The sequence below is a fragment of the Poeciliopsis prolifica genome, unplaced genomic scaffold (assembly GCF_027474105.1).
Source record: "Poeciliopsis prolifica strain line A6 unplaced genomic scaffold, Auburn_PproV2 SCAFFOLD024, whole genome shotgun sequence".
Lineage (NCBI taxonomy): Eukaryota > Metazoa > Chordata > Actinopteri > Cyprinodontiformes > Poeciliidae > Poeciliopsis > Poeciliopsis prolifica.
Genome location: NW_026562399.1, coordinates 4,918,529 through 4,943,227, shown reverse-complemented (window position 1 = coordinate 4,943,227; position 24,699 = coordinate 4,918,529). Strand labels below are relative to the sequence as shown.

At 44.7% G+C, this 24,699-nt stretch overlaps 5 protein-coding genes across 11 annotated transcripts in view; 3 read left to right on the top strand and 2 right to left on the bottom strand.

Moving 5' to 3' along the window:
* LOC129370679 (stromal interaction molecule 1-like) overlaps window positions 1–1,636 on the bottom strand; it is a 29,052-nt gene extending 27,416 nt beyond the window's left edge. The window contains exon 1 of one of the 4 annotated variants that reach the window (XM_055046817.1): window positions 1,443–1,636. In XM_055046817.1, the coding sequence (XP_054902792.1) occupies window positions 1,443–1,551 (109 nt within the window). In that variant the 5' untranslated portion in view covers window positions 1,552–1,636. Of the gene's footprint in view, window positions 1–166; window positions 314–1,442 lie in introns of those variants that run through there. The other 3 variants (XM_055046822.1, XM_055046821.1, XM_055046818.1) reach the window with 3 other exon arrangements.
* Window positions 1,637–3,233: 1,597 nt separating this feature from the next.
* On the top strand, window positions 3,234–5,192 carry LOC129370510 (rho-related GTP-binding protein RhoG-like). The gene is made up of 2 exons (XM_055046554.1): window positions 3,234–3,437; window positions 4,917–5,192. The coding sequence occupies exons 1-2, from the start codon at window positions 3,234–3,236 to the stop codon at window positions 5,190–5,192; spliced, it is 480 nt and encodes a 159-aa protein (XP_054902529.1).
* A 911-nt stretch (window positions 5,193–6,103) lies between these two features.
* Window positions 6,104–11,159, bottom strand: pgap2 (post-GPI attachment to proteins 2). 2 transcript variants are annotated; one of them, XM_055046828.1, is made up of 6 exons: window positions 10,760–11,159; window positions 9,413–9,581; window positions 8,703–8,952; window positions 8,524–8,630; window positions 7,671–7,779; window positions 6,104–7,599 (listed from the first exon to the last, which is right to left on the bottom strand). In XM_055046828.1, the coding sequence occupies exons 2-6, from the start codon at window positions 9,578–9,580 to the stop codon at window positions 7,469–7,471; spliced, it is 765 nt and encodes a 254-aa protein (XP_054902803.1). In that variant the 5' UTR covers window position 9,581; window positions 10,760–11,159; the 3' UTR covers window positions 6,104–7,468. The 2 variants fall into 2 exon arrangements, with proteins under 2 accessions (XP_054902803.1, XP_054902804.1); XM_055046829.1 differs by lacking the exon at window positions 10,760–11,159 and adding an exon at window positions 10,575–10,744.
* Window positions 11,160–11,465: 306 nt separating this feature from the next.
* On the top strand, window positions 11,466–17,646 carry LOC129370681 (uncharacterized). The gene is made up of 10 exons (XM_055046823.1): window positions 11,466–11,537; window positions 12,114–12,278; window positions 12,339–12,500; window positions 12,591–12,871; window positions 13,168–13,373; window positions 13,465–13,579; window positions 14,074–14,260; window positions 14,441–14,557; window positions 15,542–15,882; window positions 17,478–17,646. The coding sequence occupies exons 2-10, from the start codon at window positions 12,272–12,274 to the stop codon at window positions 17,637–17,639; spliced, it is 1,578 nt and encodes a 525-aa protein (XP_054902798.1). The 5' UTR covers window positions 11,466–11,537; window positions 12,114–12,271; the 3' UTR covers window positions 17,640–17,646.
* A 12-nt stretch (window positions 17,647–17,658) lies between these two features.
* LOC129370682 (GTPase IMAP family member 8-like) lies at window positions 17,659–24,624 on the top strand. Of its 3 annotated transcripts, none has more exons than XM_055046825.1 (6): window positions 17,659–18,657; window positions 19,718–19,920; window positions 20,204–20,318; window positions 20,668–20,854; window positions 21,532–21,636; window positions 22,880–24,624. In XM_055046825.1, the coding sequence occupies exons 1-6, from the start codon at window positions 18,367–18,369 to the stop codon at window positions 23,332–23,334; spliced, it is 1,356 nt and encodes a 451-aa protein (XP_054902800.1). In that variant the 5' UTR covers window positions 17,659–18,366; the 3' UTR covers window positions 23,335–24,624. The 3 variants fall into 3 exon arrangements, with proteins under 3 accessions (XP_054902800.1, XP_054902801.1, XP_054902802.1); XM_055046826.1 differs by having other exon boundaries at window positions 18,547–18,657; window positions 19,342–19,920; XM_055046827.1 differs by having other exon boundaries at window positions 18,593–18,657; window positions 19,410–19,920.
* Window positions 24,625–24,699: the final 75 nt, after the last annotated feature.

Here is a 24,699-nt window from a genome sequence, read left to right as displayed (position 1 = left end):
CCTGTCGTCCTGACGACACACAGCAGTGTGTGTGTGTGTGTGGCTATAAAACTGTAAAATATACACAGGTTCTATGCAAATGTGTGTGTGTGTGGATCAGGATAACATCTCTGCTTTGTTTAGAGACGTTTCCTCTGTAGATCATTTCCATAAACACAAATATCACCTCTTCTCCTCCCCGCAGGGGCAACATGGCCGCCACGTGTTTCTGAGCAAACTGTGTCCAACCGAGAAACCCGAAGCATCTCAGACCAAGGAACCTCCTGCAGAGGAACAACCAGACTCCTGTGAGACGAACGTCTGAAGGTAAACATGGCGGTTCAGAAAATCCAGTCACTCCATCAACATGGAGAACCTGCAGCTCGACCAGCAGGAAGGACAGAAATAGAGACCACTACACTCTGAATCAGGCTCTGGGGCCAATCAGAGCTGAAGGGACAAATTTCTTGTTCCACTGTAAAAAAATATCATTAATTAGCTTGGGCTCATTTAACAAAGTCATATTTTCACCATGTGATTCATTCATTTATAAATGTCACACATTAAGCTAAATATTTAAATATTTATCTTCACACAAAAAGTTTGTTAGCAAATTAGATATTAAGCTTCGAGCAAAGTATTCAGTTAGCAAGCTAAACATTACAACTAAATGTGCAGCTCAGAGACTTTTGGGTAATATAATATAGGAAAAAGCAGAAGTGAACAATTAAAATAAAATTTGATCTCGCAAACTTTACAAACTTCTGCTAGCGAGTCACTTCTTTACCAACGTTTCATTTCCTCATTTTTTACCCAACATTTCAGCTTAAAATAAAAGGATGAGCTATTTTAATAAAGAGATACTAATTCATCAGCACTGAAGGATTCAGTTTACAGAAGTTCACAAAACACAGCTTCTATTCTCAGCATTCAATTTTATCATTACTGGCAATTCAATTAGCATATTAGCTTGATATTTAGCTGGCTAAAATAGCTAAAGTTAAATAGTAAAACAGTTAAATGCTAAATAGCGCTATTTTAAATAGATAAATATTTTAATGACTAAAATAGTTTAGTTTTTGGTTCAGTCGACGATTGAAACTAGTTTACTAAATATATAGCTGACTAGCTAGCAAGCTATTTAAACAGTTCATCATTTTAAATAATTTTCCAAATACGTATCAGATACATATTAATGAAGTGTTTAGCTCTGAGCTAGCTACATATTTAGTTAGCATGTTGTTTATTTGAGATAGTTAGCTAAACATTTATCAGGCGCATACTGGCAAAGCATTTAGCTAAAGATAAATAACCAGCATAGCTAACTTCATGTCTAGCTTGCTAACTAAACGCTCAGTTTGAAATTGACATCTGTAAATGAGTGTCATTGTGAAAATCTAGCTGCAGGTCGTTTGACCTGTTGATTAAAGTAACGGCGAGCAGTAGAAGGAGACGTGTGAAACCTCTGAGCCCCTCCCTGCTGTGTGCGCAGGCTTCTGACGCCGCCATCATGCAGACCGTGAAGTGCGTCGTCGTTGGCGACGGCGCCGTGGGGAAGACCTGCCTGCTCATCTCCTACACCACCGGAGCGTTCCCCAAAGAGTACATCCCCACCGTGTTTGACAACTACAGCAGCCAGGTGGGTCCCTGAATGCGCCTCGGCTCAGCCGGTGCGTTCAGGAAGAGTCGGAGAGGCAACGTGGAGTGAGAACCAGAGGCATCTGGAAAACATCTGGAAGTTTGCATGAGTCATGCTGGCTGCAGGCTCTGGACCAGGCAGCTGATCAAGCTTTTCTGTCCTGCAGGAAAGAAAAAAAAAAAACTACTGGGACTCTGAGTGAAGCTGTCAGATTAGAACAGTAAAATCATAAAAATGAACAATAAACACAAGAGTCTCTGGACAGCAGGTGGAGCTGTCTGCAATAACCTGACAGAATCCCTCACAGAGTCAAGGGCCCCGTCAGGCCTCTGGCATGCTCTCTCTGTGGAGGCAGTGGGTCTCTCTGGGTACTCCACATCCTCCACATGTACAAAATATCCATCCAGAAAGTATTCACATTTTACACATTTATGTTTCAGCCTTATTCCTCATGAATTATAATAAAAACAACAATTTTCCTCAAAAATCTTCACTAAAAGCCCATTATGACAATGTGAGGAAAGGTTTTAGACTGTGACTGAAAACAGAAAACCAAAAGGAATCACATTTACATCATGAAAAATTATCAATTAGAAGAACATGTTTGGTATCAAATCATGCATATTTCCAACCAGAGAAATCACATTTTCTTAACCTTGTGTGTTTTTTGTAACGATTCACATTTTTCAAATGGCCACGGTTGTTGAAAAGAAGAATCTATGTTGTAAGAAGTTGATGACAGTGGTGGAAAAAGTTAGCTTCAACAACCACTACTAAACATGAATCCTAGCATAAGCTAATGCTAAACCGCTAAGTGAACAGGCTAATTCTAGATTGCTAACAACAAAATATACTTGAAGTTAATGCTAAGCACATACAAAATTAGCATAAGCTAAAACGAAACTACTTATCACCCAAAAACTTGCTAATCACACACACAAAAAAATTACTGACAGCTAACGCTAAACATAAAGGTATTAGCAGAATCTATAGCTAAACCACTAAGCATATGCAAGAAAATTAGTGGAGGCCAATGTTAAACTGCTAAGCATATCAAACATTACCAGAAGCTAATGCTAACCATTGAAACTAACAGCAAACTCCTCAGTTTCTGATTCCAAATATTGTTATTTTATATTGTATGAACAGGATGAACAAAACCATAATGTGACATAAAATTAATCCAAATTATGACAATGAGGAATGTTTTATGGCTTAAAAGACTCAAAAACGGTGGCTGTCTTAAAAAATTCCTGTGAAATTGAAGTGGCTGATGTCAAGTTACACCAGAAAGATTTTCACAGAAACAAATACCTGTGTAGATTTTAGATGAAACTAAAACATTTAATACAATTTGCAATAAAAGGCGTTACGAAAAATGTGTCAAAGTGCAGTGCAGTGAATGTCACATGGCACGAACGTGTGAAGATGTGAATGGGTGAAGGTGTGAATGTAGTGTGAAGTGCTGCGCAGGCTGTTTACTGCATGAAGGCTCCAGTTCCCTCATCAAGGCAGTTCACTGAAACATTTCTGCTACTGGCATGATCCAGCCAATCAGAGCTGTCCAACCGGTCCTGAGAGCCAATCACTCCTGTCAGAGTTTGAACAACTCTTCATGAACCCCTGTCTCTACCTGTGGTGCGTTCAGGTGACGGTGGACGGACGGATCATCAGTCTGAACCTGTGGGACACGGCGGGGCAGGAGGAGTACGACCGGCTGAGGACGCTGTCCTACCCGCAGACCAACGTCTTCGTCATCTGCTTCTCCATCTCAAGCCCCGCCTCCTACGAGAACGTCAAACACAAGTGGCACCCAGAGGTCAGAGGTCACACATTCCCACAACGCAGCTACAGTGCATGTTGTGGTGCAGGAGAATCCAGGAGGTCACTGGGTTGAGGTCCTGATGATGCTCACTCCATCCAGAACCGTCAGAAGAACGATGGTTCTGGGCTGGATGGGTCCGATTTCAGGTCCAGTTACAGCTGACTGGGGCCCAGTAGGGTTCATACTGTCCTTCTGCTGCTTATTCTCCAGGTTCTCTGAAGGTCTTTTCTTTGAAGTCTAGATGACAAGTGGAGAGTCAAAACAAGAGGTCTTTACCTGCCAGCGTTGGGTCAATCTTTGTCCTTTCGACCTTTGTAACCCGAATGTGGCGTCAAACACTTTGGCGTAACAAAGACGTCCAACGTCCGGCCGGCTTGTCTGACCTGATCAACCCTTAAACCTTGGCTGCCACATTTGAGTTTAGATCTTTCTGTAGAGGGTCTTGAGCTGTAGGACTGGACTGGTACCAGTAACTCCATCCAGGAGCCAGAGTCTCTAAGAGTCTTCAGGGTTCATTTAGATCTCCTCCGTTGTTGTGTAAGGACCTGGAAGGTCATAGAGTTCAGAGAATGGACAACACTTCTGTTTTGAGGTGATGGTGGAAGTGTGCCTGGTTGGTCATCAAGGCGTTGTCATAGCTACGACCTCCTCGCGTTATGTGATGAGGATGCGTGACTTGCTAGAGTGGCTGTTTGACTCAGTCAAGACCCGGAGCAGTCTGAGGTAAAGACCAGGACGTGTTTAGACCAGCACTGTGATTCTCTTTAGACCAAATCCAGGACCAGATTTGAGGCACTTTCCAGCTGATAGCCCAGTAGAACCGGTTCTATTGGGTTCAAAACTTCATCTGATCCATCTGCAGCTGCTGTGGTTCTGTTTCTTTCAAACCAATCAAACCCTTTGAGCAACCTGTTCCCCTCCTAGCCTGTGGGGGCGCTGCACCAAGAACCACAGAAGGAAACCACACAAAAACCTCTGAAGACGCTGAGAGCAACTTCCTTCTTCGCCAAATGGAAATTAAAATGTCAGATTTCAGCGGTTGGAGGATTTCTCTTTAGACTTTGGCTAAAAACCACGAGCCATTTCTCCTGCTAGCGTTAGCCTAGGACTTTAGCTGTGGTTGTATTTACCCAGAATGCCCTGCACCGTCGTCGGCTTCCTGCTTTTGGAGCTGTCTCTGGTCTGCTTGCCGTTCACATATGCATTCAACCTGAACCAGAGTTCAGGTCAACCAAACCCAGACTGAGGTTCGGAGGAGCAGAGGTCAGAGGTCAATTGGCATCCACACCAAGCAAACCAAACTGAACTTTTTAGGCAAGTTGCCTGGAGTTTGATTAAAGCAGATTGGACTAATTTAGTGGAAAGGCCCCCATAGAGATTACAGTAGCTAAGAAATATAATCTTTTTCACAGGATCTAGACTTTGGGCAGCTTTATGTTCCTGAACAAACCGTGACTCTGGTCTCCTTTGCAGGTTTCCCACCACTGTCCCAATGTTCCCATCCTGCTGGTCGGCACAAAGAGCGACCTCCGGAACGACGCAGACATCCAGAGGAAGCTGAAGGAGCAGAACCAGGCGCCCATCACCCACCAGCAGGGCCTGAACCTGGCCAAGCAGGTCCAGGCGGTGCGCTACTTGGAGTGTTCGGCGCTGAACCAGGATGGCATCAAGGAGGTGTTCACCGAGGCGGTGAGGTCCTACCTGAACCCGCAGCCCACCGTCACCAAGAGGCCCTGCGTCCTGCTCTGAGAGTCTGCTCTAAGAAATGTTTCAACCTTTTTTCTCTCATTTCATTAGATTTTTACCCTTTAATTAGAAAAAAAAAATCGCAATTTAAGACCCGAGATTAAAGGTTTTCCAGAACTTGTGATGCAAATTGACCGGCTGTGGGTTGAATGTGTAGCTCTGCTCTGATTAGTTCAGACTCAACCAGAGCCGTCTGAGCATGTGCAGGACGTCTGAGATCTTCTACAAACTCAAATTTCAGCAAAATGCTCCAAAAATGAGCGGCTTCAGGTTCAGATGGACCTGGAGACATATTAGTTCTGCTGAAGCGTCCGTGAACCAGTAAAGCACCAGTAAAACCAGTGGCTCTGGTGGAGTCGGGCTCCAGGAACAGGTTTGGCGTCTAAACTGAGAATTTAACTGCAGAAACACTGTTTACATGATGGCTCCGATGAAAATGCAATAATCTAACCCCGTCTGCTCTGCGTCACTCACACTGAGGTCCTTAGAAACGCTGCGAAACATTTAGTTTGATCAGACTGCAGGAACGACGAGCTGCGCTTTCTGGAGACAAATGGATAAAAAAAAAAGACTGATCTGGACTAAAAACAGCAATTTAAACATAATGAAAAAAAATAAACCTGATTTTTCTAATGAACCAACCGAGAGCAAGGTTAGCAAAGAAGCTAATGCTAACTAATATCTAAACTACAACCAAGATAGTTGTAGTCGTAGTTAAATATCCAAAGTATTTAAATTAAAACGTCTGATTTCAAACTGAATGTTTCTGCAGTTTCTGTTTTGTAGCTAAGCTGCTAAACCACTTTAGCTTCATTTGCTTCCATCTTCTGTTAAATTTATTGATAATTTGTTTTTATTGAAGTAATTTACATTATTTTATTTAAGTGGAAAGTACAATAAAAACAAGTTTCATATTGATCGTCTGCTGCATTTTATTTCAATAATTTCTTCTTCGCTAGCAGCTAACATGGTTCTAGAAGAGGCTAGCCTTAGCCTTAGCAAGATGGCGGCAGGACTGCAGTCAGTAAAGCTGAAGGGTCAGACTTCTGGGACAGCTGTAAAGCACGGTGATGGTGGGGTGGTGCTGTGGGTTCTGGGTTTGGGCGCTGCAGAGGAAGTGATTCAACACAAGATAAAAGATAATGAAGCCATTTCCTGTCACATGGTGTTTGCCGCCGCAGCCTCATCGGGCTCTGGGTTGGTTCAGACGGCGTCAGAACCAACCAGCCAAGGACCGGCCCGTCCAATCAGACTGGATTCTGGTTTCCTCTTTTATGATTATAAAAAGCTGCGGCTGGTTTCTAAAACCTTGATCTAAAGTTAGATGTTGTTTTTCAGCAGAAACAGCTGCTTTACGGTAACAAGAAACCTCATTATCATTCAGATGCTTCCCGAAACAACACTTGAGGCTTCAGTGAGAGCTGAGCAGAGATCAGCCTCTGATTGGCTGCTGGGGAAGGCTCAATAATTAACATGTTGAGAAGCGACTTCCCCAAACCACGGGAGTCAAAGGTCGCTTCCAGCCCTAGCATCCAGTTAACAGGACGGTCTCCATGGAAACCAGAGCTGCATAAGGCGGTCTGAGTTACATGTTCTCAGGGAGGGACGGCTGTCCCCGTTTGATGCAGCGGCGCCCCCTGCTGACAGAAACAGTGAGGCGGCGCAGCTTCGTTAAAACTTCGTTTATTTCATTGAATCCTCAGAATCCACAGCGCAGGAAATATCTAAAATGTTTGTTTCTTGATGAAAAGTTTAGAAAAATCTGAAAACTTTATCCGTAGCTCTGTGCTGTGTCCAGCCATGATAGTAGAAAATTAGGTGGAAGGAAAACCTTTGGTGCATCCTTCATGATCCAGGATATGAGATGATCTGGGTCGCCATGACAACCGCTGGTTCTGGTCCACTGGGTTCCATCAAGTCCAGCTGAAGCTCTTCATGATGGCGCTGGAGCTGGTACCGACCCACACGGCCAGCGGCAGCAGGACCCGACTCCGTTACCATGGCAACCCAGTGCAGACAGCAAACTGGTCTGGAGTTTAAGTTTTTATTAAAAGCAGTTCTGTTCAATAGCTCAGAACCAAGGCTGAACCTTTCTGTTCTCTGGGATCAGAACCAGGAGTATCCGGGCCAGGAACCCAGTGGAACCAGTAGAAACAGGAGGGTTTTAGTTCAGTGCTCCCACCATCTGGTCTAGGAGTTCCATCTGAAGTTCTGATTCCTTCCTTGTGGGACGGACTGGTTGGCTCTGGTCCAGTGGGTCAGAAGTGGTCCTGTCCCCGTCAGTACTGCTTGTCCTCCGGCAGAGTGGCGACCATCACTTGAGCGTTCCCGAAGTCCCAGAAGGCCGTCATGTGGAACGCCATGTTGGAGAACACCACCAGGTACTCGAAGAAGGCGAACAGCGTGTAGACTGCAAGACGGAGACACACTGAGCATGTGCAGACTGTGGCGGCAGCGTTGCTGTGACAACAAGCCACTCACCTCCTGTCTCACAGTACTTGTTGTGGCGTCTGAAGAAATATGCGGCGGCGACACAGCAGCTGATGTTGAACAGGAATATGCGGGCTTTCCACAGGAAGGATGTTTTCTCCTGAACCAGAAATGGAAGAAACCAAGAAGTGAAGGAGGTTCTGACCTGTTCTCCCACTTCAGAACCATTTATTACCAGTTATTCAGTTCATTTCTGGACCAAACCAGAACTTTCTGCAGTTGTTTAGCAACAGAAAGTGGCTGCAAGTCAATGATCAAGTATGAGCAAAGGCAGTGGTGGGAAAATCTGTCTGCGCCAACGCTAAAGTAATAATCATAAACTATTAGTTCTGCTAACGCTAAAGTTCTATACTAACCTGGTATAGACCACCATATACCAGGTTAGGCGACTAAACGCCTAACCTCAGAATCCACAGCTGACTACTAAAGGTAGTCACCTACCTTTAGTCAGGTAGGTGACTAAAGTGTTATACCGCTATGGTACTTAGCATAAGCTAACGCTAAAGAGATCTACCAACATTCTATGTAGTGGGAGCCATTGCTAATGTGCTATAGCAACAATTTAGTTAGTGTAAGCTAGCGCTAAAGTGTTACACCAATGCAGTATTTACCCTTAGCTATTCAAATTATATGTGCCTTTGAAAAACTACAACCCCTATAGTTTCAATCTCATTTTGAAGCTATTATTTTCGTTTACTTTACTATCAGTGGTGTGGCATTTAGCCATTAGCCTTAGCATTAGCTTTGGGCCAATAACTACAGCTAAGATGATTTATGACGGAGTTGAACAGTAAACTGGGATGTTAAATGTTGGTAGAATTTGGGTCAGATCGGGTCTGTTTACCTCAGGATTGACGTAGTGCCTCTTGATGACGTACCACAGCCTGCAGGTGATGAGCATGTGCAGCAGGGAGCAGCCGATGAACATGACGAAGGAGTATTTATGAATCTCTGGACACAGAGAAGCAGGTTAGAGTCAGAGCAAGAGGCGGCGACAGGCTCCGCCCCCTCCTGCTGACTCACTGTAGGATTCGGTGGAGGCCACGTAGGTGAGCAGCAGCAGGCCCGTGTTCTCGGCCAGGCTGCTGACCAGAGCCAGGGCGCTCAGCAGCAGCTCCGGCAGCCTGGTGGCGAAGCGGCCGCGGTAGAAGTTGAAGTAGGCAACGGTCACCAGGTACCGCGGTGCAGAGTGCAGACCCACGCAGCTGCGCCAGATGTAGATCTCCGGTTCGCGGCTGATGGCCGAGCTGATGGACGGCAGGTAGTTGGACACCTGGACAGGTAGCAGGGACAAAATCGGACAGCTCTCTCACACCCTGTGGGTGACCTTTGACCCAAACAGCTGAACTGGTTTAGCCTACACTCACTGGAGTATTTCCAGCTACAGCATCTGTCAGATATCAGTCCAAACTTGGACTAGGCCACTGAATAACCTTCAAATAGCAGGTTGGTGTAGCTCTTTAGCATTAGCTTTAGCTAAACACCATGTTGGTGTCGTGCTTTAGTGTTAGCTTCTGTTAGACAGCACATTCCTAACTACCCAGCTAGTGGTTAGTAGCTAGTTTATTATTAGCTAGTTTATTGTTAGCTAGTGTTTATTACAAGCTAACTAGTGTTTAGCCTTACTGAGTCAGAACATAATGGAGATGTGATGAACCAGAACCACCACCGGACCAGTTGAAGGTCTGATCCGGTGATCTGGGCTGGACCGGATCAGAACCGGCCCGGCTCACCTGGCAGTGTGTGTAGGTGGATTCCTCGTAGTGGTACATCAGCGAAGTGAGTAGGCAGGCCAGCAGGCCCGACAGAGGGAGCAGAACCGTTGCCACGGCGAAGCTGGTGAACTGGACCCGGATCAGAGGCCGGTCCCGGTCCAGGTTGCTCAATAGGCCCTGGAGCATCCTGGATCAAACACAGAACCAGACATGAGGTCCAGAACTCGACCCAGGAATCAGAACTCAGATGTCCTGAATCGGACCATCCTGTCCTCCAGCAGGTTCTTCTACACAGGTCCATTGGACTGACTATAAGGAACGGATCAGAACCAGCTCTACACCTAGCACAGAACCATTGGGCTTCTACCACCAACATTCATCTGAACTCACTTCATGTCTCCTTCGGACAGCAGGATTAGAAACAGCACAAACACACTATCAGAACCAGACAGAATTCAGACCCGGTTTGCCTCAGGACCAGAACCAGAGTTGGTGTTCTGGAACTCCTCTGACCCGTTCAGGTTCTGATACTCAGCCAGCTTCCAGCTCAGACTTCCTGAATGACCAGGAGCCCGGCTGATTGTTCCAATGATGAAAACAGAACCTCATTGGCTGAGGTTCTGGTTCCGAAGCCCTGGAAAGTAATCACACCCTCTGTTGCATTTTTTAAACGTTTCAGATCACAAAACTAAAACAAAATAAAAGTTTTAAATCAGACTTTAATCGTTATGCTAAAAATGAATGCGAAGAAGCAACAAACTGACTATGAATGACCTTTGACCCACTGACTTACTGAAATGATTTGATTCAGACTCATTGTAGGTTTTTACATCAGATTTAAGTCTGGAGTTTGACTAGACCACTGGTTTTAAAGCTCTTTCCAGACTGACAGATGCAGCTTTTTTAGTTTAGCCTGCTTCGTGTTGTGAGACGGGTTCTGTTCGTTTAACGACATGGACTTAGCCCCAGCTGGTTCCTGGCTTAATGCTGGTTTGCATCAATTACTTCTGAGAAAACCAGTAAATTACTTGAAAATTTATTTTCTGTTGTGAGAATAAAGAATAAATCTGCGTGGGTGTGAAAACTTTATCATATGTGAATAAACAGTTCAGATCTAAATATTGATTCTGTGATTTTAGTTCATCCTAATTTATCTGAAGGCGTTTCTGAAGAAACTCACCTGTTAAACCTTTAATGACGTCATCTAACGATAGTTATGAACCTGAGCGGTTTTATGATTTTGAGTCAAAATCTTTCCGTCGTGAGGGACTTTCAACCCGTTAAGCGAGTCCAGATGAACAAAACTTTACCGAACATGTTTATAGCCTACGGTTGCGGCTGCTCCTGTTCGGACTCCAGCTTTACCTGCCCAGGTGTGCGCTGTGCTGACGTCAGCAGCCGATCATCAGTTCTCCGGTCCGCTTTCAACAGGTCTGACCTTCACAGGGATCCGGTCCGGTCCGGTCCGGTCCGGCCCGGTCCAGCCCGGCTCGGTCAGCTGCTCCGCCACGCTCCCATTGATCCCCCTTTAGCCCAGGTTAGCTCCGCGGCTAAAGTTAGCTCTGAACTTCGGTCCAGTTTGAGTTGCTCAGCGGCTCCCCGGTGGTTGAACTCTCAACTCTAAGGTCCTTCTGATCCGCCCACACTCACAGAGACGCTTTAGGTTCTTCTACGGGTCAAAGGTCAATGGTTCTGATCCAAAGAAACCGCTTCGCTTTCTTTAGTGAACTCCTGGAACTGATTTCCGATTGTATCTCGTTCTTCTTCTTTATCCTATTGGCGGTTGGCAAATAACTGAAGGAAGCAATACCGCCACCTACTGGTAAAGTGTGTGGACTACACGACAAACCAAACAAATAAAGGTAATTAAAGGACGGAAGTTCCTTAGGTTCTAGATGGGCCCAGTCCGGTCCGGTCAAGTTCCTATTCTGGAACCTTCTGGTCGTTAAATCTTAATAATCTGGAGAAGTTTCCCAATAAACCGAAGCACAACGGAGGATTCGTGATCTGATGGGTGGAGACGCCACTACGAGAGTACGTGGAAGTTTGGTATGTGTGACATCAGCTTGACGTAGAGAACCAGCTGATGCGGCAGCGGGAAGCAGAAAGTTCTCCAGAACCCGTGGAGCTGAAGTTCCTGCAGGTAAGCTCTCCTGAAGTTCGATTGGATCAATTGTCCAATCGAACTTCAGGGTTCGATTGGACAGTTTGAAACCCTCCGCGGCTCATTAACCTGCTGCTGCTGTCATATCAGCGAGCCTCGGCTGATAAATGATTAACCATCTGATCCAGCGACAGTTTGTTTTATTACACGTTTACTACAGTTTTACTTCTCGAAGAAGTTTTAATGTCTGATATTATGACTCAATAAAACTTAATAGATTATATTTAACTTCTTTTTTTGGTTAATTTGTGGATTTAGTCAGTTATTATCTGACTAAATAACTGTCCCCGTTGTTTATCTGAAACCAGAGGCGTTTGGATCTACACTGGGGCCATAAAGGTTGCATAAATCTTTCCACTCTTTTGGTTTACGAATATTTTTTTTTTCTGTTTAGAAATTAGGTTTCAGTTTCAAATCTTTATAAATTTAAAATTTTTAAAAATATGTTTTTCATTTTCAATTCTTTTTTTTCTTAAATATTTTTATTTTAAATTTTTAGTTTAGAATAAAAATATTTTTCAGTTTTAATGTATTTATTTTACTTTATTGTTCCAGTTTAATTTCATAGAACCGGTCCAAACGAACTGGTGGTTCTGGCACACAGCGGGGAAGTACTGGATCTGTCCAGCAGAAGGCGCACTGTCTCCCACTCTGCAATAAATCAGTTATTTGTCTTCACACACGGACAACACTTTATATTAAAACCGGAAGGAATGAAAAGTAAACAAATCTCAGACAGAAACATGTTTTAGTTTGAGGGACTGACAGGCTGTTTTGCAGGTCGGATCCAGAGAGAAGAAAACCAGCTTCTGCTCAAGAAGTTCTGCTCAGTGTTGGATCGGACCATGCAGACAGAAAGGAACAGGAGAGGATTTGAGGAGCATTTTATTGAACGGCAGCACTTGAAACTCAAAGATCTAAAAACAAAAGCTCGAGATGGAGGTGTGAAAAACAGATATCTGAACAAAACAAACATCCCAGAATATCCCAAACCAGAGTTCCACGTGAATCTTCTGAAACATGAAACTACAGGATCGGGGCTATGTGGGATCTGGAGGGATGGAGGCTTCAGGAACCCATTCGGAGAACCTTGGATATGGTGGAGTCTGGCTGTGGGAACAGACCAGATGAAGGACGCAGAGACGAGGCTCCTGGAGAAGACGTTCCCAGACCGGACGGAGGGCGAAGAACCTGAGCAGCAGAACTTCCTGTGGAGGTTTGCCACGTCTCCAGCCTTCAAGGAGACGTCCCGGCTGGGCTGGTACCGCTTCACCTTCCCCCTGCAGGAGGTGCTGACGGCCTACAGCGAGCAGGTAACACCTCTCCTCTGGTCACACCATGAATTTCTGCTGAGGTCACAGGGTCATCTTTAGATCTAGGACCTGCTGGATTGGGAAGAGGGAGCAGGACTCAAACAGCTTCACCATCCAAACAGATTGATGTACAGATGGATGTATGGATGAAGGAATGAATAAACAGATGGATGAATGAATAAACTGATGGGACTTTGATGTCTGGGATTACGTGGATTGCTCTGCAGTTGTCTGGTTCGTTCCCCGCTCCATCCGATTCCGATTATTTCCAAATTGTCTGTTTGTGTTTCTTTCAGTTCTGCTCTGGAGCCCGACCCATCATGCGGACGTACAGAACTGTGCTGTACTCCCAGGAAGTGATGCACGTGGTTCTGATCCACAGTCCAGCCAATGAGAGGAAGTTCTCCCAGTACCCCCCCCTGAGCGACGCCCCGGACGCCGTGTGTATTTACAGAGATGGACATTTTCTGTGGAGACCAGAGGCGATGTGTGAGACTCACGGGTAACCTCTCCTGACACCTAACTGGAGATCCACCCATTGCCATGGAAACGGCAATGTTCTGATACACGCCGTCCTCGTCTCTTCCTGTCAGGTACGAGCTGATCAACCGGCAGGGAAGCAATCATCTGGAAGCCCTGAGCGCCTCCCCACCTCAGTTCTATGTTTGGGATCACGTCGCTGTCGCCCTCCATGTGGGTCAGAACCAGGTTGGTAACAGCAGCTGCTGCCTTCAGTCTTTTCCTGGTATGAAACTAGCTGTGCACCTTCTGACTGGTTCTGGCTCAGACCCAGTAAAAGCAGTTCTATCTGGGTTCCAACCTGTGGAGTCCCTTCATTCACCTTATCAATCAAAACATATTTCTAGTTCGATTTTATAAATATCATCATTAAAATTGTTCCCTGCCAGTGGTGGGAACAGTGTCATTAACTGCAAGGCTAATTTTTCATTTAGTGCTTTTGCACTTTTGCTAACTTTGAAAACATTGAGCGCACTTAGCTTCGCCTCAGCTAATTGTTCTGGGTAAATTCTGGAACGCCAACTTTCTTAGCTGCTTTGTAAACTTTCAGTTGAATAAAGTTCAACATGCTCTTATTTTGAAGCAGCAGAGGCGCTGAAATAACCCAACATGTTGAAGCTTTATGTTGAGACTAATGGATGGATGTCGAAGCAGAAGTTTATTCCTCCTTTTTCATGTTGCAGGTAATGAAGTTTAGTGCTGATCAGCTGAGAGCCAGGCTGGGGTTCTGCCAGCTGGATACAGTGAACTATAGTGCAGCCAGTGAAAAGCCGGAGGATTTTGAGGACGCTAAAGCAGCAGTGAGGAGGCTGTGGCCGGGCTGGAGCGGCCCTCTGCAGATGGAGCCCTCCCTGAAGCAGAGCTTAACAGGTTGGACCATGTGGTTACTCCAACAGTTCAGTTTTTATCCACTCACACTGAAACATTAAAAGCTGAATTAATAAAACACAGAGACCTGTTTCTGCTTTGATGATGCAACCTGTTTATGTGATGGATGAATGGCTTCGCCTCCACCTCCTCCGTTAGGACTTCATGTTCCCTCTGCTCCAGTTTCAGACATCCAGCTGGTTCTGGTTGGGTGGGATGGAGTTGGAAAGAGCTCCAGTGGGAACACCATCCTGGGAAGAAACGGCTTCAGGACCAGGGCTGCAGTCAGTCCGCCTTCAGGTAGCAGCTTACAGGAATCAGTCATCTTCACTAACATCTGTTCTGCAAAAACACTGACAACTTCACAAAGTCACCAGCCAGGAAGAGTTTTCTTCTCCATGTTTCCTAGCAACACAGAGACACACCAAACCAAAAGGCTTTCACACCTGAGGGACTTTTAGAGACCAACTAACCCAGCAGTCAAGGTGGGGTACCCGGGGAGAACCTATTCATCCACAGGGAGAACATGCAACTTCAAACTCAGGAGCTTCTCATTGCAGGGCTACTAGGGCTGCACCATCATGGCAGACTACTTAGACTTTATTTAGTTCAATAATTAAAAAAACTGCAGAATCTGGTTCAGCTCATCCAGTGAGCAGCAGCAGCATTTTTAACGCTAATAAAGTTTTATGTCAGATAATTAACACAGTAAATAAATAATGGCGTTATAATGAGGTTAATTTGAACTCAAATGAACAGAAAACATAATGGCTTAGATGATAAGATGATAAAATAATAATATTTTAGCTCAGGATGAGACAAAGGCCTCATCGTCAGGCCTCATCACCCGGCGCGACGGATGATGACCATCGTCACATCAGGAGGCTTCCAGGTTCGAGAACATCGTCCAAGATCAGAATCAGTCATTCTGCAGGGGGGACCGGTACACTTCATCACACAGATCTCAACACGAGGAAGGAACTTGATGTAAATGGGCCAGAACTCCAGTCAACTGTGGTGTGAAGGTTCTAGAAGGAGAATCAGAACATTGGACCTGAGTCAGTTTAAAATTAATTCCACTAAACACTGAGGAGACGGATGTAAACTTCCATCTAATTATTCAGATGATTGTCAGATCTAAATAATTTTATTGATCTGTAGGTTTTATTGATAAAGCTTCTGAGTGTCTTCAGCCGTTGTTGGGTCAGCTGATAATTCAGCCGTTTCCTGTAGAGTCCAGTTTAAAGATAGACTGTGAGCTGGTGGTCTGGTTTCTGTCCTCAGGTAGAAGCCAGTGTTGTCTGCAGAGAGCCAACGTCTTCGGCAGGGAGGTGACCGTCATCAGCACTCCGGCTCTCCCAGAAACATCCGACCCTGAGGTCAGGAACGAGATCTTCAGGTGCATCAACCGGTCGACGCCGGCGCCTCACGCCATCCTGCTGGTCGTCAGACTGGGGCTCCTCACCACGCATGTGGAGGAAACAGTGAAGCACATGGAAAAGATGTTTGGAGGAAATGTCTGGAGGCGCACCATGATCCTGTTGACCCACCAGAACCAGGCAGAACCAGAGATCCAGAGCCAGCTAAAGGAGATTGAAAACCAACTGAAACTCCTGTTCAGGAAAGTAGGCAACAGATTTCAGGTCCTGAACAACAAACCCGACCACACAGATCCCCAGCAGGTCTGGGATCTGCTGCACAAGGTCATCCAGATGCTTAGTGACCTCAAGTAGACTTTAAAATCAAATCAAATCAAATTTTATTTGTATAGCACATTTCAGCAGCAAGGCATTTCAAAGTGCTTTATATCAACACAAAAACACAAAGTCATGCATGTAAATACATTGTTACATATTACATTAAAGCATAAAATCTTCAGATCAGGTCAAAACCTCAGATTGTTTACAGGGTTTAAAGGGTGTTTTATCACCTGAAGAACATCCGACATATGGTTGTTTTTCTTTCAGTAGATTTTATCCAATCATTGATGCCAAAGCATGGATAAAACTGTAGGGATACAGGAACGTTGCTACCAGGAAGGTGCCGACTGCCTCCAACTGGGAACTTTCACATCTAACATGAGACTCAGAGATTTCTGTCTGTCATCTTTATGTCATCGTTGACCATGATCATCCTGTATTAACTAAAAGACAAACACTGGGTTAGTACCTCCACATGAGTCCATACAATAAGATCCATAACTCTTACCAATCAGAAAACATAGTAAATTAGTCATTTTTATTTTACTGGACCTTCCCACAACTTATGGACCTGAATTTAAAGAATGTACTTCACTGTTGGCTCCCCTCTGTTAGTGACCAAAAACCTACAATAGTCACTGAAATAACTTGAATCATAAAAGTCCTGGTAAATGATTAAAGGCCTGTACTTGCAAAGTGCTTTATGAAGTCCAGAGATCCCAAAAGCACTTCTCTACCTTCAGGCCCGGTCCCAGTACTCACACTGCACCCTATATCCTCTATGAAGTGTGGACTCAAATGGGAACTTCAGGGTTCGATTGCACAAGTTACAAGTGTGCAAATATTAGAAAACAATCCGCCTCTGTGTTGTAACTTCGACATACAAACAGTGATCACTGTTTTGGCATTTGGGGTGCCAAAAACAACAACAAAAAATGATTTTAAATGTAGAGTCAGGGTATTTCTGGTGTACAAAATCATTGCAGGAGAAATTGGATTGTTCAAATGTGTTTGATATGACTTGTTGAATAATGCAGATCAAAATTTGACACAAAATTATTTCAAAACATTACAGTTGAAAACTGATTTTTATTGCGACAGACGGCTTGCTCTGTGAACACAGCCATACTTCCAATGGCAACTTTTAATTGTCTGATGAAAAACACACTTTAAGATGCACCTCCAGTCAATTTAACAGTCTAAAAGTCAATTCCTCCTCCTGCTATGAATCAGCTAGTTAAAGGATTGATTACACGTTCAGCTGTTACTCAAAAGAACAATCTGACTATCAATGGCTGTGAGTTTATAGACAAAAAATTTGCACATTCATAAGGAACACTGACGTCAAAATTTCATCCCCACTGACCTGAGAAGAAAACATGTTTAAAAATCAGGATGATCTATCAAAAGATGAGAACCAAACTAAAACATGTACTGCTGTCTGCATGTTCTCCCAGTGTCGGCTCCCTTTGGGGTCTCCAGCTCGCTCCCACACAGGAAATCAAGACTCTTGTCTCTAGGTGCGTGTCTGTGAGGCTGAGTGTCCTGTGATGGAGTGGAGTCCTGTCCAAGGCAGACTCTGCCTCTCACCCAGTGACCGCTGGAGACAGACGAGCAGGACGGCTGAAGCTGAAACTGAGGTCTGGTTGCAGAAGAAAGACGTGGCTGTGAGGATTCACTGAGACAAAAGAGTCACAGAGGACAGCCAAGTTAGTCAGCTGAGCCTGAGCCCTCCACTGATACTACACTTCCCAGCATGCACTCTGTCATATCATCTTTGACTGCGTGAAATGATGCAGCCTTTCCATCCTCCCTGGTTTTGAGAAACATTTCGTAAGGTGGTCTGGAACAAGGTCAGGTGAATGTGAACAAGAAAACAGCCAGAGTCAGGAGAGAGAACAACTGGAGAACTGCTGATCAGGTTCAAAGGTCAGGAGAACCTCCCGCTCATTGAAAGGAGAATTTAAAGAAATTAAATTTGGATCAGAACAGTTCAGTCTGGAGAACTGCTCCTCTCAGTTGTCTCCCTTATACAAAGGAATCATTAAGTATCTTCAGTCACAGGGTGGAGAGTCTCATGGTTTGTAAAGAGACGCCCTCTGACAGTTTTACTGTCTGTTTCAGATAACAGCAGAGCCGTCTGTGCTGTGTGAGGCTGTCAAACAGAACAAATACATTCTGTCTGAAACGTTTTAGACTAAAGGACTCCTTCAATCTACGTTTAGGATTGGATCATGCAGAATCGAACAAACAGGAGAGGATACACTGAACATTATGTTCGACAGAAACACCTGAAGTTAACAGAACTGAAATTGGAAGCTGAAAGGATTGGTTTGAAAAACAGATACCTCCGGACTGAAAACATCCCAGAATATCCCAAACCAGAGTTCCACGTGAATCTTCTGAAACATGAAACTAGGATCGGGGCTATGTGGGATCTGGAGGGATGGAGGCTTCAGGAACCCATTCGGAGGACCTTGGATATGGTGGAGTCTGGCTGTGGGACCAGACCAGATGAAGGACGCAGAGATGAGGCTCCTGGAGAAGACGTTCCCAGACCGGACGGAGGGCGAAGAACCTGAGCAGCAGAACTTCTTGTGGAGGTTTGCCACGTCTCCAGCCTTCAAGGAGACGTCCCGGCTGGGCTGGTACCGCTTCACCTTCCCCCTGCAGGAGGTGCTGACGGCCTACAGCGAGCAGGTAACACCTCTCCTCTGGTCAAAATAAAGATCTAGTTTTACTGCAACTGCAGGTCTTACTTTAAGAGAGTAAAAATAAAATATTTACTGGTTTTCCAAAGAAAGAGGCTCCAGGATTTTCAGGAAAACATGACGCTGCAAAACAATTCCACCCATATGGGAGATAAAGTCAGTCTCATCCAGTCCAGAACAAGGTTTCAGTGTTTGCTCAGCAGCATTTACAAGTGTCAACTACATGCACATTCCCAGGCTCGATGATTCTAGACTGCGACAAGTCAACCACCGTTAGCAGTGTTGCCTTGTTCCAACATGCAAGGACTTTGCATGCTCTCTCTGTGCATGTGTGATTTCTCTCCAGATACTCCAACACACAATCCAAAAACAAATCTGATCACTAGTCTCTCTAGAGCCTGGTCCTTGAGGGCTGGTGTCCTACATCTCTTAGACTGAATCACCTCCAAAGTGCAGTCACGTTCTCCAGAGTCCTGCTAATGACCTCATTATTTAAGTAGAGATACATCTAATAGTTGCAGGAGACCGGCCCTCGAGGCCTGGAGTTGCCCACTACTGCTCCAGATTGTCCTTGGGAATGTAAACACCCCCAAGGACGTCCATGTTTGTTCTGTGAGTCTCTGATGTCTTATGATGGGTGTCCATGTTGGATCCCTGTCTCTCCCTTATTCAGAAAACAGATACCAGGGACCCTGCTAGGACAAGCAGGTCTAACGCCTCTGAGATCTCCCTGTTATTTAGCTAGGCGCACCACTAGGAGGTCACTTCCTGATCATTCTGAAGATTAGAACATCCATCTATCCACCACCTGAAATCATCGTCCTGCCATTCCAGATCGGTCTGCCTTGGACAGGTAGATTTGGGACATGCTTTTAATCTTCTGGAGACAACTACATTTAAATCTGTTCATTTTAATCTGCTGCGATTCAGATGAGTTGCTGATGTTTCTTGTTGTAATGTTTAACCTGTATGGGTCATGTTGCAGTTTTAGAGTAAAATCTCTCTTTGATTATCCACTCAGGCTAAAGCTGCCGTTTTCTTCTCTTCAGTTCTGCTCCGGTTCTCAGCCCATCATGCGGGTCTACGAGACAGTCCTATACGAACAAGAAGTGATGCATGTTGTTCTGGTCCACAGTCCAACTAAGCAGAACTTCTCACACTACCCTTTGCTGACTGATGACCCAGATGCTGTTTGTGTTTACAAAGACGGACATTTTATCTGGAGACCAGAGGCCATGTGTGAGAAGCACTGGTAAGAGCAGCGAGCAGGAATGGTTCAACCCCCTCAGCATGACGAAGGATCCCATCAGAGATGGGATCGTTTTTACACAACAGCTACGTAGGTTGGAACTTGTGATTGGGTAGCGACACATGGAACCTACTGCTGTGTTTGGACCATGGTTCTGTCAGTGACCCAGTTTGGACCAAGCTTATTCTAAATCCCTTCAGAACCTGCTGAAGACCTCAAATCCTTTTACTTTGGACTCTCAGTTTTCACCATGTCTGAAAACGTCTTTGTTTTCTGCTCCTTCCAGGTTGAAGCTGATCTGCAGACCTGACAGCCGGCAGCTGGAGGCCTGTGGTGTCGCTCAGGATCTCTGTTATGTCTGGGACAAGGTTGCTGTTGCTCTGGACGTTGAGAAGACACAGGTACCCTCCCTGCTCACCCTGCAATGTCATTTATTGATCTTCTTCCCGTTGTAGTGGTTTTTTATGCTGTCTGCAAACAGTGAAGCTATGACTGATCCATCCGTAACAACATGCTCAAGTTCTGGTAGAGGAATTTATTTCTGAACCCCAAAGACCCAGAAAACAATCACACAATGATTACAGTCAGTATTTCAGAAGATGTTGTTGATGAATCCAGTCCATTTCAGTCCTAATGTCATCAGAACAAAAATTTTATATTTTGGTTAACAGCATAATTTTGATCGCATCATTCAATCAGCGTCTTTTCCGTGGAAAAACAAAGTTTCCGTCATAATTTTTCCATCTGCAGGTGCTGAAGTTTGATGCTGATCGGCTGAGAAGCAACTTGAAGTACTGCCTCCTTGATGACGTGAACTGCCTTCCAAAGGATCACAAATCTGTCAGTTTTGAAGATGCTAAAACGGTGGTGAAGGGTCTGTGGCCGGGCTGGACTGGTCCTCTGGAGGAGGAGAGCTCCCTGCTGCACAGTTTATCAGGTAGGCCAACGACACTCCATCCTGGGAAAGACTTCAACTAAACTCATGTGTGTCTCCTTCTGTAAAACCAGAACGTTTTCAATTGTCAATGAAGTCTGCATGAAAACGGTGTTTTAGGAAATCCTGGACTGCTGAACGAAGGAAATGAACAAAGTTGTTTTGTACATGTTGACCACGCTTTCAAATATTTAGCATTTAAAGTTGGAGCAAGAGGAATGGTTTTATTCTGTTTGTCGTGGATCTGCTCCCCACTGGGTTGTTTACCTCGCAAGCAATTTCTGATAAGCTTCATCAAGCTGGTGCCTTACATAAATCATGTCCAAACATTAGTGATTGGGTCAAATCAAACCTTTTAAAACTTCCACAGAGTCCGTGCCTTCAGGAAACAATCAATAGCCGATAGCCCAGATCCTCTGCATGAAGCAAAACCTAAAACAAGGGACTGATTTTCACTAGGCTGAGATTTTTTAGCAGATCTACCCAAACACACGCCAACAACCACAAAAATCTCCAACTAAAAACGAAACAAAGTGGAGAACAAGAAAACCTGACAAGAAGGACTGAAACGATACAGAAAAATAATCAGCTGCATAATTAATCTGAATCTAAAAATGTGACCAAAGCTTTAGATTTAGATTCAAATTGAACATCTGCACTTCATGTTCCCTCTGCTCCAGTTTCAGACCTGCGCCTGGTTCTGGTTGGGTGGGCTGGAGTTGGGAAGAGCTCTAGTGGGAACACCATCCTGGGAAGAAACGCCTTCAGGACCAGTCCTCCATTTGGTAAACCATCTTAGTCCTAATATGATGTTAGACCAGTTTACATTGTCTTCCTTACACCATCAAGACCAGATCTGTCTTCCTACCCACCACTACATCTACAGCAATGACCCAAACGTTCTGTTTTCTGGTTCTGATACGATCCGAGAAAACTGTAGCCATTATTATAAGCCAGTCAATTATTTCACTATGTTTACAGTCTGACTCATAATTGACATGATGTCGACTCCCTTGTGGAAGTAGAGCTTTCCTCCGACAAGCAAACTGTTATGATGGCAGAAAACAGACCTCAATGTACCTGAGACATTTCTTTGAGTCATTTTTGACTTATAAACCAAAACTGAGGCAAAGACGGCAGGCAAGAAAATTCTCCAACTCGTCCTACGTCGGGTCTATAAGACTATTAGTGGGAAATAACAGAGAAATCAACAATAAAGCCCAAGAGGAAAACTGAGGGACAGTGTGAACGCCGTGGGACGAATTTTGCATATACAAATTTTGCAAATGCCTAGAAACTTACAGTAATATGAAACAGTGTTTAAATGTCAGTAAAGCAGTTTATGTTTCTATGCTGCCAGAGAGCAAACCTTGAAATCTACATGCATAAAATCAAGCATAACTTCCTTCACTTATTGATCTGGAAATGATTAGATGTTTAACATTTCCAGACTGTAATAAATTGTATTCCTCCCTCTACACGTTCTAGTGAACGGCTGTCGGCTGCATGTCCCCCACTGACAACTTGGACTGTGATTACCTATTATTTTCCTCTAAATCTCTCTGACTGCAGTAAGTTATGATAGATACTGTCAATATTGTCAGAGTACTGTACTTGTAACGCTGATTGGTCAGTTGCTGACAAGTGCGGAAGATTGCTCTACGTCAGCATGGGGGCGGAGCCGGCGTCATGACAATTATCTTCCCTTGGAGGAAGTTGATAACTTTCACCGATATGTAATAAATAACCTTGACAGCAATGTCCCAGAGGAGCAGGACACTTTGCAGCAGCACCAGAACTTAATTTCTTTCCTTAAAGATCCAGTTTTGATCCAGTGTTTTTATTTGTGCCTCAAAATAAAAATTAAATATTCCTTTAATTGACAGATTCGGTTTGTCTTACCTCAGCCTGATGTAGCCAGAAATCAGAGCAAACCTTAGGCTAAGATTTGTTGTTTGCATTCTCTACATTATCTGAGTATCTCTGGTTACCTCATGTTCAGGGATAAAAGCTGGTTTCTGTCCTCAGGTAGAAGCCGGTGTTGTCTGCAGAGAGGCAACGTCTTCGGCAGGGAGGTGACCGTCATCGACACTCCAGCTCTCCCAGAAACATCCGACCCTGAGGTCACGAACGAGATCATCAGGTGCATCAACCGGTCGACGCCGGCGCCTCACGCCATCCTGCTGGTCGTCAGACTGGGGTTCCTCACCACGCATGTGGAGGAAACAGTGAAGCACGTGGAAAAGATGTTTGGAGGAAATGTCTGGAGGCGCACCATGATCCTGTTGACCCACCAGAACCAGGCAGAACCAGACATCCAGAGCCAGCTAAAGGACATTGAAAACCAACTGAAACTCCTGTTCAGGAAAGTAGGCAACAGATTTCAGGTCCTGAACAACAAAACGCATCAGAGAGACGTCCAGCAGGTCTGGGATCTGCTGTTTGAGGTGAAGGAGATGCTGGTGAACAATAAACTGGTGTAAACGGGACAGAACCACAGTTTCAGTGTCTGAAACTCCATCAAGAAGCAGGAGAAAATAGTAGGGAATGTTTTAGAGATGAAATGGCTCGGCTCACCTGTGTTTTCATCAAACTGTCATCCAGGGATGGAAAAGCACCTTCACTGACATGATCTCTGCCTCAACGCGTGACGAGCTCCTGGCTGTTCAGCACATAATTCATCCTGCAGGACTGCAGCAGAAATTTATCACAGAGTAACAACAGAGATCTCCAGATGCTGGAAAAACATCCAAGTGAACTTTTGTTTGTAGCGAGAGCAGCTTCACGCTGCAGGCATCATGTGAGAGTAGCATGCGGCTCTTTGAGCATCTTTTTCCTCTTTTTCTAATATTTGTGTTCAACAAATGTGATTCTGTGACGATGCTGAAATTTCCCACAATTTTTGAAGGAGACACTGGCACAAGCAGTGTAATGTACAGATGGTTATATTCTGTTGAGCCTGGAGTTGAGTCGTTCTAGGAGGAGAGACTTTAAGTGACAGATGAGAGCCGAATCATCCAGGATTGGATGTTGATTAGTGCTAATGCTCACAAAGCAATAGAGCCGTGGAAAGTAATCAATAGCCAGGGAGGCGGTCCAGTGAAAACATCGATTGGCTGGAATGTCAATGGTCCTGAGAAAGGGGAAGAGTATGTTCAACGCTGTGAGGATGAGTTGCTGAGGTTAACTGCAAACAGGATATCAGTGGCAACCATTGAGGAATTTCTGACAAAGCAATATAATTCAGATTTCACAGAGCGCAGCTGTGAAGACAAAACAGAGATGTCACAAGATAATCGGCAGTTCATGAAAGATGTGGAACAGTCTTGTCGGTCCTGTATAAGTCTCCCATTTAAGAACACGTCTCTGAAGATGTCCAATGATCGCAGTCAAGCTGGGCAGAGAGCCATCAGTCTCAAGAAAAAACTCATAAAGAACCCTGAGTTTCATGCTACTAGAGATTGAAACTGCAATAGCAAACTGACATAGATATTGGGTCTTTTGCCATAACAGAGACAGACTGGCGAACTGTACAGGGTGAGCCCGCCTCTCGCCCGAAACGTTTGCTGGAGAAAGACAGCGGCACCTTCCGACTCCACTAGGGACAAGAGAGTACAGAAGATGGGTGGATGGATTGTTTTATGCATTGATATCTGAATGAAACTGGATTTAATTCATGTTTAGGGAGATAAACTTTGCCTTGTGCCGACAGCCTCTGTGTGGTTTTAATTTAGTTATGGTATAATTAAACATTCCCTATAATTTTATCAAATTGTGTCACTTTTCTTCTGACCTCCAAACGATACTTTAGAACTTCTGCTAAAGTATGGTTCGCATGATGTTGGACC